The sequence below is a fragment of the Salarias fasciatus genome, chromosome 18 (genome assembly GCF_902148845.1).
Source record: "Salarias fasciatus chromosome 18, fSalaFa1.1, whole genome shotgun sequence".
In the NCBI taxonomy this organism is placed as follows: domain Eukaryota; kingdom Metazoa; phylum Chordata; class Actinopteri; order Blenniiformes; family Blenniidae; genus Salarias; species Salarias fasciatus.
Genome location: NC_043762.1, coordinates 6,051,784 through 6,066,145, shown reverse-complemented (window position 1 = coordinate 6,066,145; position 14,362 = coordinate 6,051,784). Strand labels below are relative to the sequence as shown.

At 45.1% G+C, this 14,362-nt stretch overlaps 1 protein-coding gene across 1 annotated transcript in view; it reads left to right on the top strand.

Moving 5' to 3' along the window:
- The first annotated feature begins 6,749 nt into the window (after window positions 1-6,749).
- Window positions 6,750-14,362, top strand: part of vipr2 (vasoactive intestinal peptide receptor 2) — a 35,117-nt gene continuing 27,504 nt past the window's right edge. Inside the window, exon 1 of the mRNA XM_030115024.1 lies at window positions 6,750-6,806. Coding sequence (XP_029970884.1) covers window positions 6,756-6,806 — 51 coding nt within the window. The 5' untranslated portion in view covers window positions 6,750-6,755. The remainder of the gene's footprint in view (window positions 6,807-14,362) is intronic.

Below are 14,362 nucleotides of genomic sequence, written 5' to 3'. Positions count from 1 at the left end.
CAGCCGGCAGGAAGCTGTCATGGCGAGGGAGAGGTCAGCTGCCCGTCGGAGGGAGCTTCAAACCGGGAGCAGCTCCGCGGAGCACAGCCGACATCTGGCGGCGACGGGGAGACACGCACCGAGTCAAGCACTGAAACAGCTCCGCGAGAAACGGAGCTTGAATTCGTTTACCGTGGGATTCGAACCGACAACCTTTACATCTCGAGTCTACCTCACCAGCTCATTACTGTACGTCTCACCACGGCAGCAGTATAACCACTCATAAAGGATCTATTTAAAAAAAAAAACAATTGATCACACAAAAAAGAAAGGATCTGAAATTTGTAATTTCTTGATCACACTGCACATTTTATCAGTTCAACTTAGCATGAAATATATGTGTTTACCATTCATTATCTATGCATGTCTGAAAAGTGTAAGGCAGAATTAAAACGTTTTCAATAACCCTCTGTCCAGTATTCCAAAATAAAATCTCTTTCCTGATTACTATGTATTAAGCGTAGTATTGAAGAATGTCATCCAATAAATATAGATTTGTTTTTTGGTTTTGTTTGGAAATAATAGTGTTGATTGAGACAGTTCTCCATTCTGAAGTCTGCATAAGCTACTTTCCTCCACCAGGTGTCACAGGAGGGCTTTGATCTAAACAGGAACGTTTCAGAAGTTTGATGAATAGTTTTAATTATTCTTAACAGAAAATGTCAATAAGAACCATAAATACAATGAAAACTGGTGAAGAGGAAGAGGGAGTTAACAAAACCTCTCCAGTCAGTGTGCATCCTGTGATTTATTTCATTAATCACTCCGTCAAAGTACCGACTGATGAGGTTGATCTGCTGTCTTCATTGAGAGACGGTCAAGGTGGAATGTTTAGTCAGGACGAGACAATACTGTTATCTATTGAATACAGTAAAACCAAAACCAGAGCTAGAACCAGAGAAAACCAAACAGAACCACAGCCAGAGTCAGAACCAGAGATGATCCAGAATCAGAGCCACAGCCACAACCCGAACCAGAACCAAAACCAGAACCAAAACTAGAGTCGGTCCAGAAACAGGACTAGAAGTAGAACTGGAACCTGAGCCTGAGTCAAAAACAGAGTCAGACTCAGAACCAGAACCAGCAGCTCCTTTCTGGTGAGTGAACGAGTGAACAGGAGAGTGAGCAGGAGACAGCGGCCGAACTCAGAGAGGAAGGAGGAGAGTGTAGGAGTGTGTGTAGAAGTGTGTAGGAGTGTGTGTAGAAGTGTGTGGGACAGCTCCCTCAGTCGCTTCAATGTGTTTCCAGAAGGTTTCACCAGCTCATGTTTAACAGTCATATTTATATACAAGCCATAAAGCAGAGAGCGGCTGGGAGACTGCTTTATGTCCTCCGGGTGACACCGTCTGCCGCGCTGTTGATGTTTTCGCCGGCGGTGAGGCGGCTGGCGCTCCCTGGCTCCGTGAAGAATGTCCCGCTTCGCCCTCTGACAGCACGAAGCCGAAGACTCTGATCTGTAACGGGAAGGACGTGTTCTGGGATTCCAGCCATGCCGGTCTCACTGAATCAATGTTTGAGTTTATTTTCAGGCTTTTAATTTGTAAAAAAAAAAAAAAAAAAAACCTTCTAAAATGAATCCAAACAGCAGGAACAAAGTGAACCCTGGTACTGAAAGTGAAGACTGAGACTCAACACACCACCTAGTGTCTTTCAGCAGTATTACAACACGACCCAATGCTCAGTTTAGTCAGTATTTTAAAAAAAAGGAAATAATGCCACATAGAATGTTTCTTGACACGGGTTTACTTTGTTTCAGACATTTTTAAAGGAATAATCTTGAACAATGTACCTGGTCTTTTATTTTATTGATTAATCACAGCAAGTCTGAGACTTCTTTTTTTTTTTTTTTAACCACAATGCACTTCCTGGCATGGCTGGGATTCGAAATCTGGTCCCCATTCTCCAGTCCTGCTGTAACCCAAGCATTATGGTCATTTCACCCTGTTCACTGAGGGACATTCACTTCGATTGGTTTGACCATGACTGTTTGTCCTCTTTTTAAAGGTGAAAACATTGAGGTGTCCACTGTTTAACGTCTCTAATGTTCGAGTCTCACACACACACACACACACACACACACACACACACACACACACACAGACCCATTAACCTCGAGGACCTTCGGGAACAGGCTGATTGTATAGAAGGAAGCAGCAGTCAGAGCCACATGTGTCGGAGCCATTGTCAGTTTTAAAATAAGAAGCTCGGAATGGTGGGAAAGAGAGAAGAATTCAATGTTAAAGTAATAAAATCTCCTTTTTTTAACTTATTATCTTCTGCTCTCGGCAGCTGTCGGTGGAATGAAGCTGTACTGTGGCAGCACACGGGAACAAGAGCGTCAAAACGCAGTTTGCATCGATCCAGTCAAACCAGCGGTGAAGCTGAAGTGCCTCATGAGCTGTTCCATCACGTCTTTAACGTCCGTCGACGTTCATCTTACAGGACGTTTCAGTGTCGTGAGCTCGTCCAGACACACACCGCCGGGGGGTTGAGTGAGATGCTGGATGAAATCCCCTCTGGAAGAGAGGAGGGACTGAGACGCAGACAGACTCCATCAGTCGGCGGAAAGTCTTTTGTGGTGCTGAAGAGGGTCGGACTCGGCGGCTGACGCACGCCTGACGACTCCCGGGTAAACAGATCCGGAGGTGATGAGACACAGCCGGAAACACTTCGCGAGTGATAAGAGTTACTGAGTCAGCCACAACGCCAAGGCATCACATAAATCTGAACAAACAGACACCAGAACCCCAAACCTGGACTGAGCTGGAGCTGGAGGGCAGCTGATCCATCGCTGGGCAGCCCCACCCTAGCTAAAACCTCAATATCCATTTTTGAGGTTTTTTTACTTGAATTTTTTTTTTTTGTGAGCAATTACTTTTATTTTGAAGGAGTTTTTTGTCTTTTGTTTTGAAAGGCTTGAATTGCTAACAGCTAAACTTATATTTAAAAGCTTTTAAAGCAACACTAAGGAACTTTTAGTTTTCGTTGATTTTGGCGGCACCAGTGGACACAAGCGGTAGTGTTTTGCCTGAACGAATACTACAGTTCCCATGAAGACTAGCACGTGGCGTCGTAAAATGCTGCTCCCAGTGGCATGCTGTCGGACTGAACTCGCCTACATTTGTTTCCAGTGGCTGTGTGAAGGACGGATAACGACGAGGAAATGAATCTAATGGTGGCTAAACAATGTTCTATCATGATGTGACGCATGCCGTAAAGCAGTCCGCACATTTGGGCCCAATCCCAATTCTCTGCTTAATCCTCACTCCTCAACCTTGATCCTCAATCTCAAATTAAGTGCCTCCTCAAAACAAGTGTTAAGGAATGTAAAGTCACTTGGAAATGGGACAACCCTTAAAGACAGTTACGTCCTTGGACCACAGGGGGCAGCACTGCGCAAGAGGGTAGAAGAAAGCTGGAAGTGCAGTGTTTCCTGCAGGAAAAAAGCTTTGGGGGGGTTTCGGACCGTCGGGAGGGTGCTAGGGGCTAGCGCGACGCTTCTTTGGACCGTCCGAAGGAGAGAGAGAGCGCACACGCGTGGAGCGTTGTTTTTTTTTTTTTTTCTCTCTCCGCAATAATTTTGTAATAATTAGGTCAATGATCCATAACAACGTCCTTTATAACTGTAAGTAATGCGCCCTGCATTAGAAATGTTTAACATTTTGCATGTGTGACCTTGTTAATAAATGCATTCAAATGAATTTTCTTGATTTCTTTCTAACAGCCTTTGTAAATATTATCTGTGATAGAAACTTAATACAATTACTCCCAAAGTAATATACAAGATTTTTTATTAACAAAATAACAGCAAAACGAACTATTTAACAAGCATTCTGGATTCTCCTTAACTCCAAGGTAGGTCTCGTAGAATCTCAAAATTAAGGGAGATAACGCTCCTTAGTCTCGCTCCTTTCCTCAACTTGTTAAGGAATGGGACACCACTTAACTTCACGGGAGCACGCATTTTGAGGAATGAGGAGTAAGATTGAGGATTAAGCAGAGAATTGGGATTCGCCCTTGGATTTTTTTAGTGTGCAGGGTTCCTACCACCCTCCTCACAGCTGCTTAGTCCAAGTGAAAGCAATACTGACGCCCTCAGCCCGTGACAGAGGGGTCATTCAACTAGTTGTAAGTCGATGTATCATCACAAAAGATATTAAAATGTTTTATTAAGGTTGAAAAGTTCCTTAGTGTTGCTTTAAATATTGGTTTTAGCAAAGTCAGAGTTTGTCTGACAGCTGCTCTCAGCTGATGATGTCATCACTCTTAGTGCTGTCATGCCATCAAAAAAAATTATCTAATTAATTACAGGATTTGTAATTAATTAATCAAATTAATCACATTGTAATCTCATATCTACTTTAGGTCCCCAAGTGAAGAATTCAAATTCAGGGACGTTACAGAATTGTAGTGCATGACTCATCAAATGAATACACTGAGAAGAGAAGATTTGAAATCCACATTTTTGTTAATATGGAGTCCGGACGTCTTGTCCAAAAAAAATTCTAAGCCCAATCAGGCAACTTAAATAACACTTTCAGTGTGTTTCATTAAAGAAATTCTAAAGAAGAAAAAGTTTAAGTAATTAATCTTAAATTAATTTTTTTAGTGCACTAATTTGAGGTGTAATTAATTAATCTAATTAATACACTAAAGTGACAGCCCTAATCACGCTATGTCCATATATGGTCATGAGGGTCACATGACTCGAGAGTGGGCATCAGCAGAAGAAAATCTTCTCTTTGGGAGAACACTGCTCCCTGATCCATTAATTTTGGGAAAATGTTGGAAAAAATATGAATTCTGATTGGGAAATAGGTTATCTTTCAGTCGATGTGGTTTTTAGAACATTCAGACTTTTATTTCAGACTGGAGAAGCCTCAGTCTGTGAAAAACACGAGACGCGTTCGCTTGTCAAAGATCTCCATCGGACTAGAGACCGCGACAATGGACCAGCTTACATTGGTGTTTTTTCAATCCGATTGAAAACAATCATGTTAAATGCATCTGTACACATGGACGACATAAAAAGCGATCCACGATCAATCGTCGTTTACAAGGACCCTGGGTGGAACGGGTCATACAGCGTCCTGGGACATGTGCACAAAGTCTCTCACGGAATTTTTAGGTCTTTAGCTTTGCAGCAGCAGTCCTCAGCGCCGAGCAGAGAGTTTTTATCTGCTGGATCTCTGCTCAAATGAAGTTCCACCATCTCCATGATACGCTGCTCAAAGAGCGAGCGCTCCCCTGGCAGGAGTCCCGCCCCGCCGAGCAGCACATCCCGGTGTGTGCACCGGGGCTCTGCTCCGCCATGTTTCCAGTTAACGTGTCCATCTTAACTTGTGACCATCGGTTGAAATACCGACTGAAACTTGTAGTCGCTCCAGCGAACGTCGGTGATCTGCAGTTACAGTAAATTTATACGCTTAGAGCCTTTTGTGAGTCTTACTTTAACATCTGCTGTTAGCAGCTTGTGTTTACACAGAATTCCAACACTTGTTAACATGGGAATAAGTTCATCAATAACACCAGCCGGGGGGGGGGGGGGGGGGGGGGGGGGGAGCAACCTGAAGGGGAAGTTCAGAAACAAGGACTGCGACACGCCTGAGTACCTGGAGGAAAATGAGAGACTCTGTGCAAAGCTTGTCAGCTGGCTGACAAAAAAGAAAGTCTGGATCTCCTGAGAGAAGAAGAATATAGGGGGAGGCACTGAGCTCTGGAGGAGAAGGTGGAGCAGGAGATGGAGCGGAGGAAGAGGGTGGAGGATGAGAAGGACGCCCTGTTGATAGTTCAGAAGACCCTCCGGATGAGAGGAAGACCCTCCAGACTGAGAGGAAGAACCTCCTGGTTGAAAATAAGACCGTCCTGGTTGAGATGACCAGGTTAAATGAGGCCAACAGATTCTTACAGGAGACTCTCAAGACCAAGGAAGAGAAGAAAAGACGCTTGTGGTGGTTATTGGCCAAAAACCGAGGCAACAGAGAGAAGAAGGCCAGGAGAGCAGTGAAAGAAGCCAAGACACCGTTAAGATGAAAACCCAACACTCACCAACACATGGTGGGTGCAGTGTGGAGAAAATTTACCACTGATACAATGTTGAATAAAGACACTTTGGTTTGATTCAATTATTCAGGCTTTATGGCGTGTTCAGATTATGTTTTAGTAAAGTGAGTAAAGTGATTATTCGTCACTGATTACCTTTGAAAAGAGGTTATCAATAAAGTAACTTGATTACCCTCGTGGTCAGTAGTCAGTAGTTACTATTTCAGGTAATTTCATCAATATCTTAAAATTCCAGGTATTTCTGTTAAAAACATTGAATAAAAGTATTTTAGTTAAATAATCAATAATCCTACTGGAGTTATGTATTAGTCCAGCCCTTATCTTTACTATTAATGACTATTCGAAACAGAATTGGGCTTTACTTTTAAGTCCTGAACCGGAAATGGCACTTGACGCCCTTTAGGATGAAAGGCCTGAGCCGGAAGTGGTGCTTTTATTACGTGGAACTTGACGTGAGCGCGCATTGAGCTGAGCGCGAGCGAGCCGTGCGGACGCAGAGCGCGCCGTCCTCCCTCATCCCTCCATCCTCTCGCTCTCTTCTGGATTAACGGCGGGTTTTATTCTCATTATGATCTGAAAGGTCTCATTCCGGGACCGGAAGCGCCGAATCTGGACTTTAAATGAAGAGTTGGACCTGAGTGTCTCACCTGAGGATGAAAAGTTTGATCTTCATCATCTGCTGTCTCTCCACGTGTCCTCTCACGGTCAGTGTATTTCAACTCATTCATCTGAACCCATCCATATTCTCTAACATTTAAATACCTGTACTGTTTATGTTCGTCCTCACGTTTTTTTTTTATTGAAAATATCTTTTGTTTCATTTATTTCCATTTAATGAAGCAAAAGTTTTCAGTTTGATCCATTTTCAGTTTCTAGTCTCATTAGTTGATGGATTTAACTTTATATTTAAAGTCTCATTTAAACTGTTTTCCACTAATATTCAACATTGAATGTCTTTTTGGTACAAAGTTTTTGAGTAAATTGACTCATCTTGTGTTAATTGAGTCTATTTTTTTAAAATAAATAAGATGCATCATCAATAAATCTAATCTTTTTTAGTTTTTAACCTAAAATCACCAGTAAACCATATGCAAAGCATTTTTTTGAATGAAAAAAACGTTTTCCTGTTATTTTGTGACAGTAAAACTTTTAAAAGAAATGCAAGCTAAAAGTGAGCTTTAACACAAAAAAAGTCTTTCTTCCTTGAAATCCGAGATCCATTCAGAGCATTTTTAATCCTGGAGGGTGACATGTGTGTGAGTTGGTCTGCATCACCCGTTCACTAGTCTGGCGGGAGTTTCTCCTCAGACACACACATCCGGTGTGTTTTCTGAAAGAAGCCTTGAGGCTGAGGACGGCCTGCTGCTGGCTGAGAGAACAAACAGAACAGACAGAACAGCTCTCATCCATTCATGCCTTCATCCATTCATCTGTCCACCTCTCAGCTGGTCTCAGTGGCTCCATCTTCAGGACAGAACACAGACTGCACCTACTGATGGAACGCTGAATAACAGAAACAAGGGCTGTGTTTTGGCGACGGCCTGCAATCACGACACTCGGGTTGCGATACGATGGTTTTGCGATGTATCATGATGTTCTATATGGTTAAACATTAAAAATACCACAAGATAATACAATTTTTTTTGTTTTGTTTTTTTTTCACACTCCTGGTACAGACTAGAGACAGACTGATGTTTTTTTCAGGGCCGATACTGATTATCGGCGGTGAAGGAGGCCGATAACCAATACTTAGAGCTGATATTCATGTGCAGTAAAAGTGAAAATGCTGATGTCAACATTTTGAACAGTTCAAAGCCTGCTTGGCTTCCATACTTCCTGTTTGTGTTTTGTAGGCTAGCAGCAGAGTTTTCAGAGTTTTTCATTATTGTTCGTCTTTTTCTGAGTGAAGGAAATATCTGCCTGTTAGTGTTGTAATAATTAACGTTTATGTTTTGTATTTAGTCAGTGAAATGCTTCTCACTTTAATTTGTTCCGAGTTCCATGACTGTTGTGCTAACTGTTAGCATGTCAATGGGTTTTCCCATACAAGTTAGCATTAAGCGAGCAAGACTTTTTTCATAATGCATGTTGTGATTTACTGTGTTTTACGGCGTCACGTCCACGTGGAAAGCAGAACTCAGCCTTTACATGATTATTCTGGCAGTCAGGAGACAAATCTCTTCTCTGCAGAGCTTATTTCACTGACAAAGCTTCCTCGCTCCTCCGTGTTCGTGTACCAGTGGCTCTGCAGACACTGTGCTGATTGGCTGCTGGCCTTGCTGGCTTTGACTGTGACCAATCGGATGGTGCTGTGGGCGGGACAATGCTGGAGGCAGGCTAGGCTCCAGACAGAGAGTTGCGGCTGAATCCGAGCCAAAGTAATCCTGTTTTATATTGATCTCTTATCAGCCGTGGATTAAAAAAAAAGGGCCGATGCGCTTCAAAATGCTGAATATCGATGCCGATGATCGGTCAGTGCTGAGTACTGACCGAGTGGCTCAGGTGGATTTTGGGGTCTGGTGTGATAACATGAGTCACAGAGAACTAACACATGCAAACAGAAGCCATTCTGAGCCCAGAAGGTGAATTTCCACTCCAGCGTCGTCACTTCCAGCTCATTCCTGTTGAACGTCGACTGTCACCTCCTGTCATCTGCTGGATTCTTTGTGTTTCTGCTTTTCACTTTAAATGTAAATGCACAGGCAGAGCTGCTCCCTTTGTGGCTGGATGATTGAATTGCGTTGAGTCTTCAGGAGGGGATGTGGACTCCCCGCCGTGTGACTGACACACAGTCTGAAGGGCAACATTCACCATCCCTGGTTTCCACTCAGGGACGAGCTCCTAGTTCCACTTCAGGACGTGGCGGTGAAGCTTCTCAGCATGAGTGATTAGCACACGGGAGGAAGTTATTCAACCATGAAAGAGAGACTCGGAGTCGGTCCTGGAAACGTTTCTGTGCTGCTTCAGCTCTGAGCCAGAACACCGGAGGAGGCCGGGCTGGAGTCCTGATGTTACGGTGTCTGCTGTACGCAGACCACCGACCACCGGGCCGACAGACCGACGGACTGACCGAACTGCTGCCAGTGACGATAAGGAGCCTGTCTTCCACCGCCGACTCCAGACTCTACATTTTCCAGATCTGACTCCAGCCTGGCCGGGGATAAAGAGAAATGAACAGAGTTAAGCGTTTCGGCCTGATTGACGCCTTCGCCGATGGAGCGTGAAGAATCTGACATTCATCAGAAGCCGCGGGCGCCGGCGTGCGCAGCGTTCAATTTCACGCCTTTCATTGGTTTCGTGTACAGTCAGACGCCCCTTAAAGGAAATCAGAGAAAAGAAAAAAACAAAGCAACAAACAGCAGCGAGGATTCTACCCTTTGTTTTGGAGAACAATGGTAGAATCGATCAGGTTTCAATCGAACATGGAGATGAGAGGAGGATGAGGAGGATGAGGAAGGCTCTCGCGGAGGAGAGGCCTCTTGCTGAGTGCTGATGGAGACGGTCAGATTGGTCGCCTGTGATCAGCGAGGGGAAAGACTCGGAGGGTCTCTGAGCAGGTTGAAATTTGAAATCCGATGGAGGGCTTCCTGCTGGAACACACCGCCATACGCCGTGGTACTGCTCCACGACCGACCGCATTTTAGAAGCAGTCTTGGTTTTGGTTCTTTCTGTGGACTCACTGTGGTCAGGTACCATCAATGCTCCATGTTCGGCTGAATCAACATCAGGAGGAGCTGTTTTGGTTGTAAAAGTGTGTTTTCAGCATCGTCCTCCTTTGCGGCACGTCTGGAATAGACATGTTGTTGCTGCCGTGGCGTCATTAGTTGAATGCTCCTGGCAGGTTTCTTTTTGAGGCTTTTGTCAGTTTGTGCCTCCATATTTCCTGTACTCTCCTTCTCTGGTTTCCTGCGGGATGTAAGCAGTGAGCGATATCGCCCCCAGCACTTCCTGTGGTGAACTGCAGTGACAGATGAGCGCCAAGCAGCCGCTGTGTGATTCTATCATTGACAACAATAACAACATAACGCCAGTTGAAACTTAAAGGTGCCGTAAGCGGTCAGGTAAACTCATCACTTTATCTGATGGGTTTTCTGCGGTCGGAGCAGTTGTGTAAAGACCAGATCAGACTGACGGAGCAAACTGGTTTTGACTTTTTCCACAAGATCCTAAAAAAGCCTCAGCTGCTTCATGACAAGAGGAACTTTACTGTCTGAAAATCACACTTGAATTCATCTTCCAGCTGAAGATGAAATGAGAAGCCGGTCCCAGCTGGCCCGGACTGGTCTTCGGTCCGTCACACACCCTCGTCTCGGGGCTTTCACCCTGTCAGTGTTTCTCCGGGTCTGATAGTTTCTGCTCTGGACAGTCATCATGTGTTCTGTGGCGTTAGGACTCTCAAAGCAGTGATGAAGAATTGAAACTCCATATGTCCTTTTTACCACAAATCCAGTTCCAGGCCAGGAACAGTGAGAGGAAACCTGGAGGAAGCGCTGCGTCCCACCAGAGACTCGGCGCTCTGGAGGGTCTGCAGGCCGGAGTCTCTTGAAACTAATATTTTAATGCAATAAGCCAAATCAGTATGCTGTTTTTCCCATTTCAAACTTCAGGAACATGTCGACGTGTCTGTAACGTTTCTCCAGCTGTCATAAGCAGGGTCAGGGTCCTGACTTCCTGGCTGTGAGAAGTTAATGGCAGAACGGTCAGCTGTGGTGCTGTGCGGGAGGCGAAGCAGTGGAACGTGGGAGTTCTGCAGCTCCCAGTGACCTGAACCTGGAGAAACCCTGAACGCAGGATGGTTTGTCTGTCCGGGGCCTGTTGATATGAACAAAAGCCGACAGGTTGATCAAAGCGTCTGAACGCCGCCGCCAGAGGATGAACCGGGTCTAATCTGACCTGATCACAGCCTCTAATCTGCTTCGGTTTGATTGAAGACCTAGAAATAGCAGAGAATGTGAAATCCGCCATCTTCATTTCACAGCTCAGATCGTGTTTCCCCGGCCGTTATGTGAACGGACCGGTTCTCCGTGGCTCCGTCACCAGCCGCTCCACTGAAGCAGCCGGAACAGATTCACCTCGCAGCGAGGAGAACAAACAGCTTTGAGACAACTGATCCGGATCAGGCTTGTCTGACACGGACGGCGAGCCGGGCGAGCCGGGCGCGCCGCGGACGCTCGCGGCACAGAGGCAGCCGAGGAACGGCGGCACAGCGCTGCTCTCGCTCATTACGGTTCTGGAGGAGCACAAACTGCTTCGCAACACGGACTGGAAAGAGAAATCACACGTTCTCAAAGCTCAACATAACCCAGTTAATGGATTCACTGTCAAACTCAGGAGGCTGCTGATCGGGAGCTCTTCTCTGCAGTTCCCTTTTGAAGTATTTAAGATGACGAGCAAGTTACTGATTCACAATTAAACCAAGCGTTGAATGATTTAATCATCTTCATCTGGGTCCAGTCCAGATTCTCCCAGATTTGGTAGTTTTAGAGTTGACATTCACCATAACAATCCACCTTGGTGTTCTTTCCATATGAATGTCTGTGTTTAGAGTGTATTGTTCTTCGTGTTCTCCATTGTTACATTTCCTTTAAGAGAAAACAGGAATCTTCAAATCGTCGCCATGTGAACAGGAAACTTTTCTGAAAGGAAAACACCAAAATGATGAGTTTCCTCTGGAAAAGGGTCAGCTGGGTGTTTCCACAGGCTGTTGAATCCAAACAGAGGGAATCCTCCTCCAGGCAGCGGGCGGTGATGAGGATGATGATGATGAAGACGAGCCCCCAGAGCAGCGTGGTCACATTAGCTGAGTGCGTCCAATCAGCGCCCGGCGGAGCTGTTTTCTTCCTGGAGTGCTGACTTTAAATTGCTCCTGCGTGTGAATCAGAGCGGCTGAGAATCCGCTCTGTCGCAGAGTCAAGTGGACTTTCTGGAAGTTTTGAAACCGTTCACTTCATCAGTTCTCACAGGCCGCAGAGGGGAAAAGGTTTATTTTCCCTCAGGCTTCAACACGGACGGCTTCTTTAATTCCTCTCTCAAATCACTCGAGTCTCCTCCGGGGAGGATTTGAACATCGCTCTGCATGAATGGCCGTTCTCCTCCACATGTAGAAAGAAGGCTTCTGCAGTCCTGGAGGAGGGGTGGGCTGGCCGAGACCAGCGCCGGGGGGGCCGCACTGGCAGCTGGAGTGTGAAGAAGCTGTGGCTCGACTTTCTGCTCAGATCAGGGACGGCTGTCTCAACCTGGCAGCCATCAGTCTCCCTGCAGCTGCAGGCTGTGGAGAGCTTCACTCATCTTCCAAAAGGCCCGGCTCGGATCAGCCCGGCTCGGCCCGGCCCGGCCCGGCTCGGATCGGCCCGGCTCGGATCGGCCCGGCTCGTTTAGCTGGTTTAAAGATTTTGATTCTCACAGTCTGCCTCTCTTAGTTCCAATTTTGCTTTCTTGCTTTTTAACCACTCTGCAGTGAAGCAGGGGATTCCTGCTGCTTCACACTCCCACAACAATCTCACATATGTTTACACGTGTGTGTGTGTGTGTGTGTGTGTGTGTGTGTGTGTGTGTGTGTGTGGGAGAGAGACTTACATGACGGCGTTTTGCTGAAGAGTAACACAATTTGATCAAATACAAATTCAGCAAATAGATTCAGCAGTGTCTGAGAAGGATTGAGATTTTTTTGAGATGTATCTACAGTCCACTGTTATATTCTATCTATAATTTAAATTGATCTATAGTCTATCTAATCTATATATAGTATATAATCTATAGTCTATAATATGTCTAGAATCTGTTGGTAGTCTATAGACCATCTGAAGTATGTCCATCTGTATATCTATCTATAGTCTTATCTGTCAATACTATATCTCTGTATATCATCTATCCTTTGTCTATTTTCTACCTATAGTATACCCATCTGTATATCTATAGTCCATCTACAGTATATCTATAGTATAACGTCTAATAAAGTCTATCGTCTATCTATATTCTGTCTGTAGTCTACGTATAATGTATCTATATCATATGTATAGTTCCTATAATGTGTATCTGTAGTCTAGTCTATGTAGTCTATATCTATAGCCTGTAGCATGTTCAGTGGCTTCTGATCGGTTGTTTCTGTGGATTTAGAGACAATTTGCTGATAATTAGGACTACAGAATGTCCTTTGTTTGTTTTTTAAGGGGACATGTGTAAATCTATTTGTGATGGGTTCGGTGTTGGTCTGGTTGAGGCCATGAAGCCCTCATTAAAGACGTGAGAAGCTGGAGGCCCAGCTGTCGGCACAGACATTCTGGGCTTTAATCTCCACAACAATACGGCGCCGAGTTGAACGTGCCGCATGCGGGATTACTGCACCACTATTTTTAAAAGCTGACAACTGAGCAGCAGATTAGTACAATGGAGGAACGAGTCGACTGCGGCTCAGAAGGGAACAAAGGGAGAGAAGTGCTTCAGTCGGACACAGCGCTCCCGTCCTCATCTTCCCTCTGGGTTTTAGACGAAAGAACCGTCCAGTTCTCGATCAGAGTAGATCAGTCCTGTGTTTGCACCAGGAGCGTGGAGCGCACTGCACCAGGAACCTCCTGAGGAACCTCGCCGGTCCAGTCGGTTACGATTCAGGAGCTATGACCAGACTATGCAGCCATGATCAGGACTTTGAAGCATCTTTTCTTCTCCTCACTTTCTGGCTCCTGCATACTGTGAAACAAGGAACAGTTGTTTCTCACTTTACATCGACCAAAGGAATCAAACCAGCGTTCTCCAACCCTGTTCCTGGGGAGAACCCCTGTCCAGCTGGTTCTCACTCCCTCCCTGCTTCAACACACTGAGCACCAGTCAAAGCCCAGTATCGATCCAGTCATTGCTGGTTTCTGCTGGAGAACTGCTTGATGAAGAGTTCTGATCGATGTTTCCATGTTCCATTCCTTTTTTGTTTTTTTTTTTTGTTTTTTTTTTACTGTTGCAGCATGATAATAATTTATTTGACATGTTTTCACGAACCCCTAAAGTATGGCTCATGGACTCCTGGTGTTACTGTGTGTTTGTTGTTGGACTGTTAAAAAAAAAAAAAAAAAAATCAAATAGACGCCCTCCTTTCGAAACATTGTTTTTAAATGTGAAACTTTTCTTAAACATAAAAATGAAGCGTTTTCACCTGAGACGGGGTCTTGGTGCATCTTGTTTTCTGGCTCCTCTCTCGGTGCTTCACTGACCCGGAGCTCCTCATAACCGACCCGTTATTCAAAGCGCCAGATGGCGGAGAAAGCGTAAT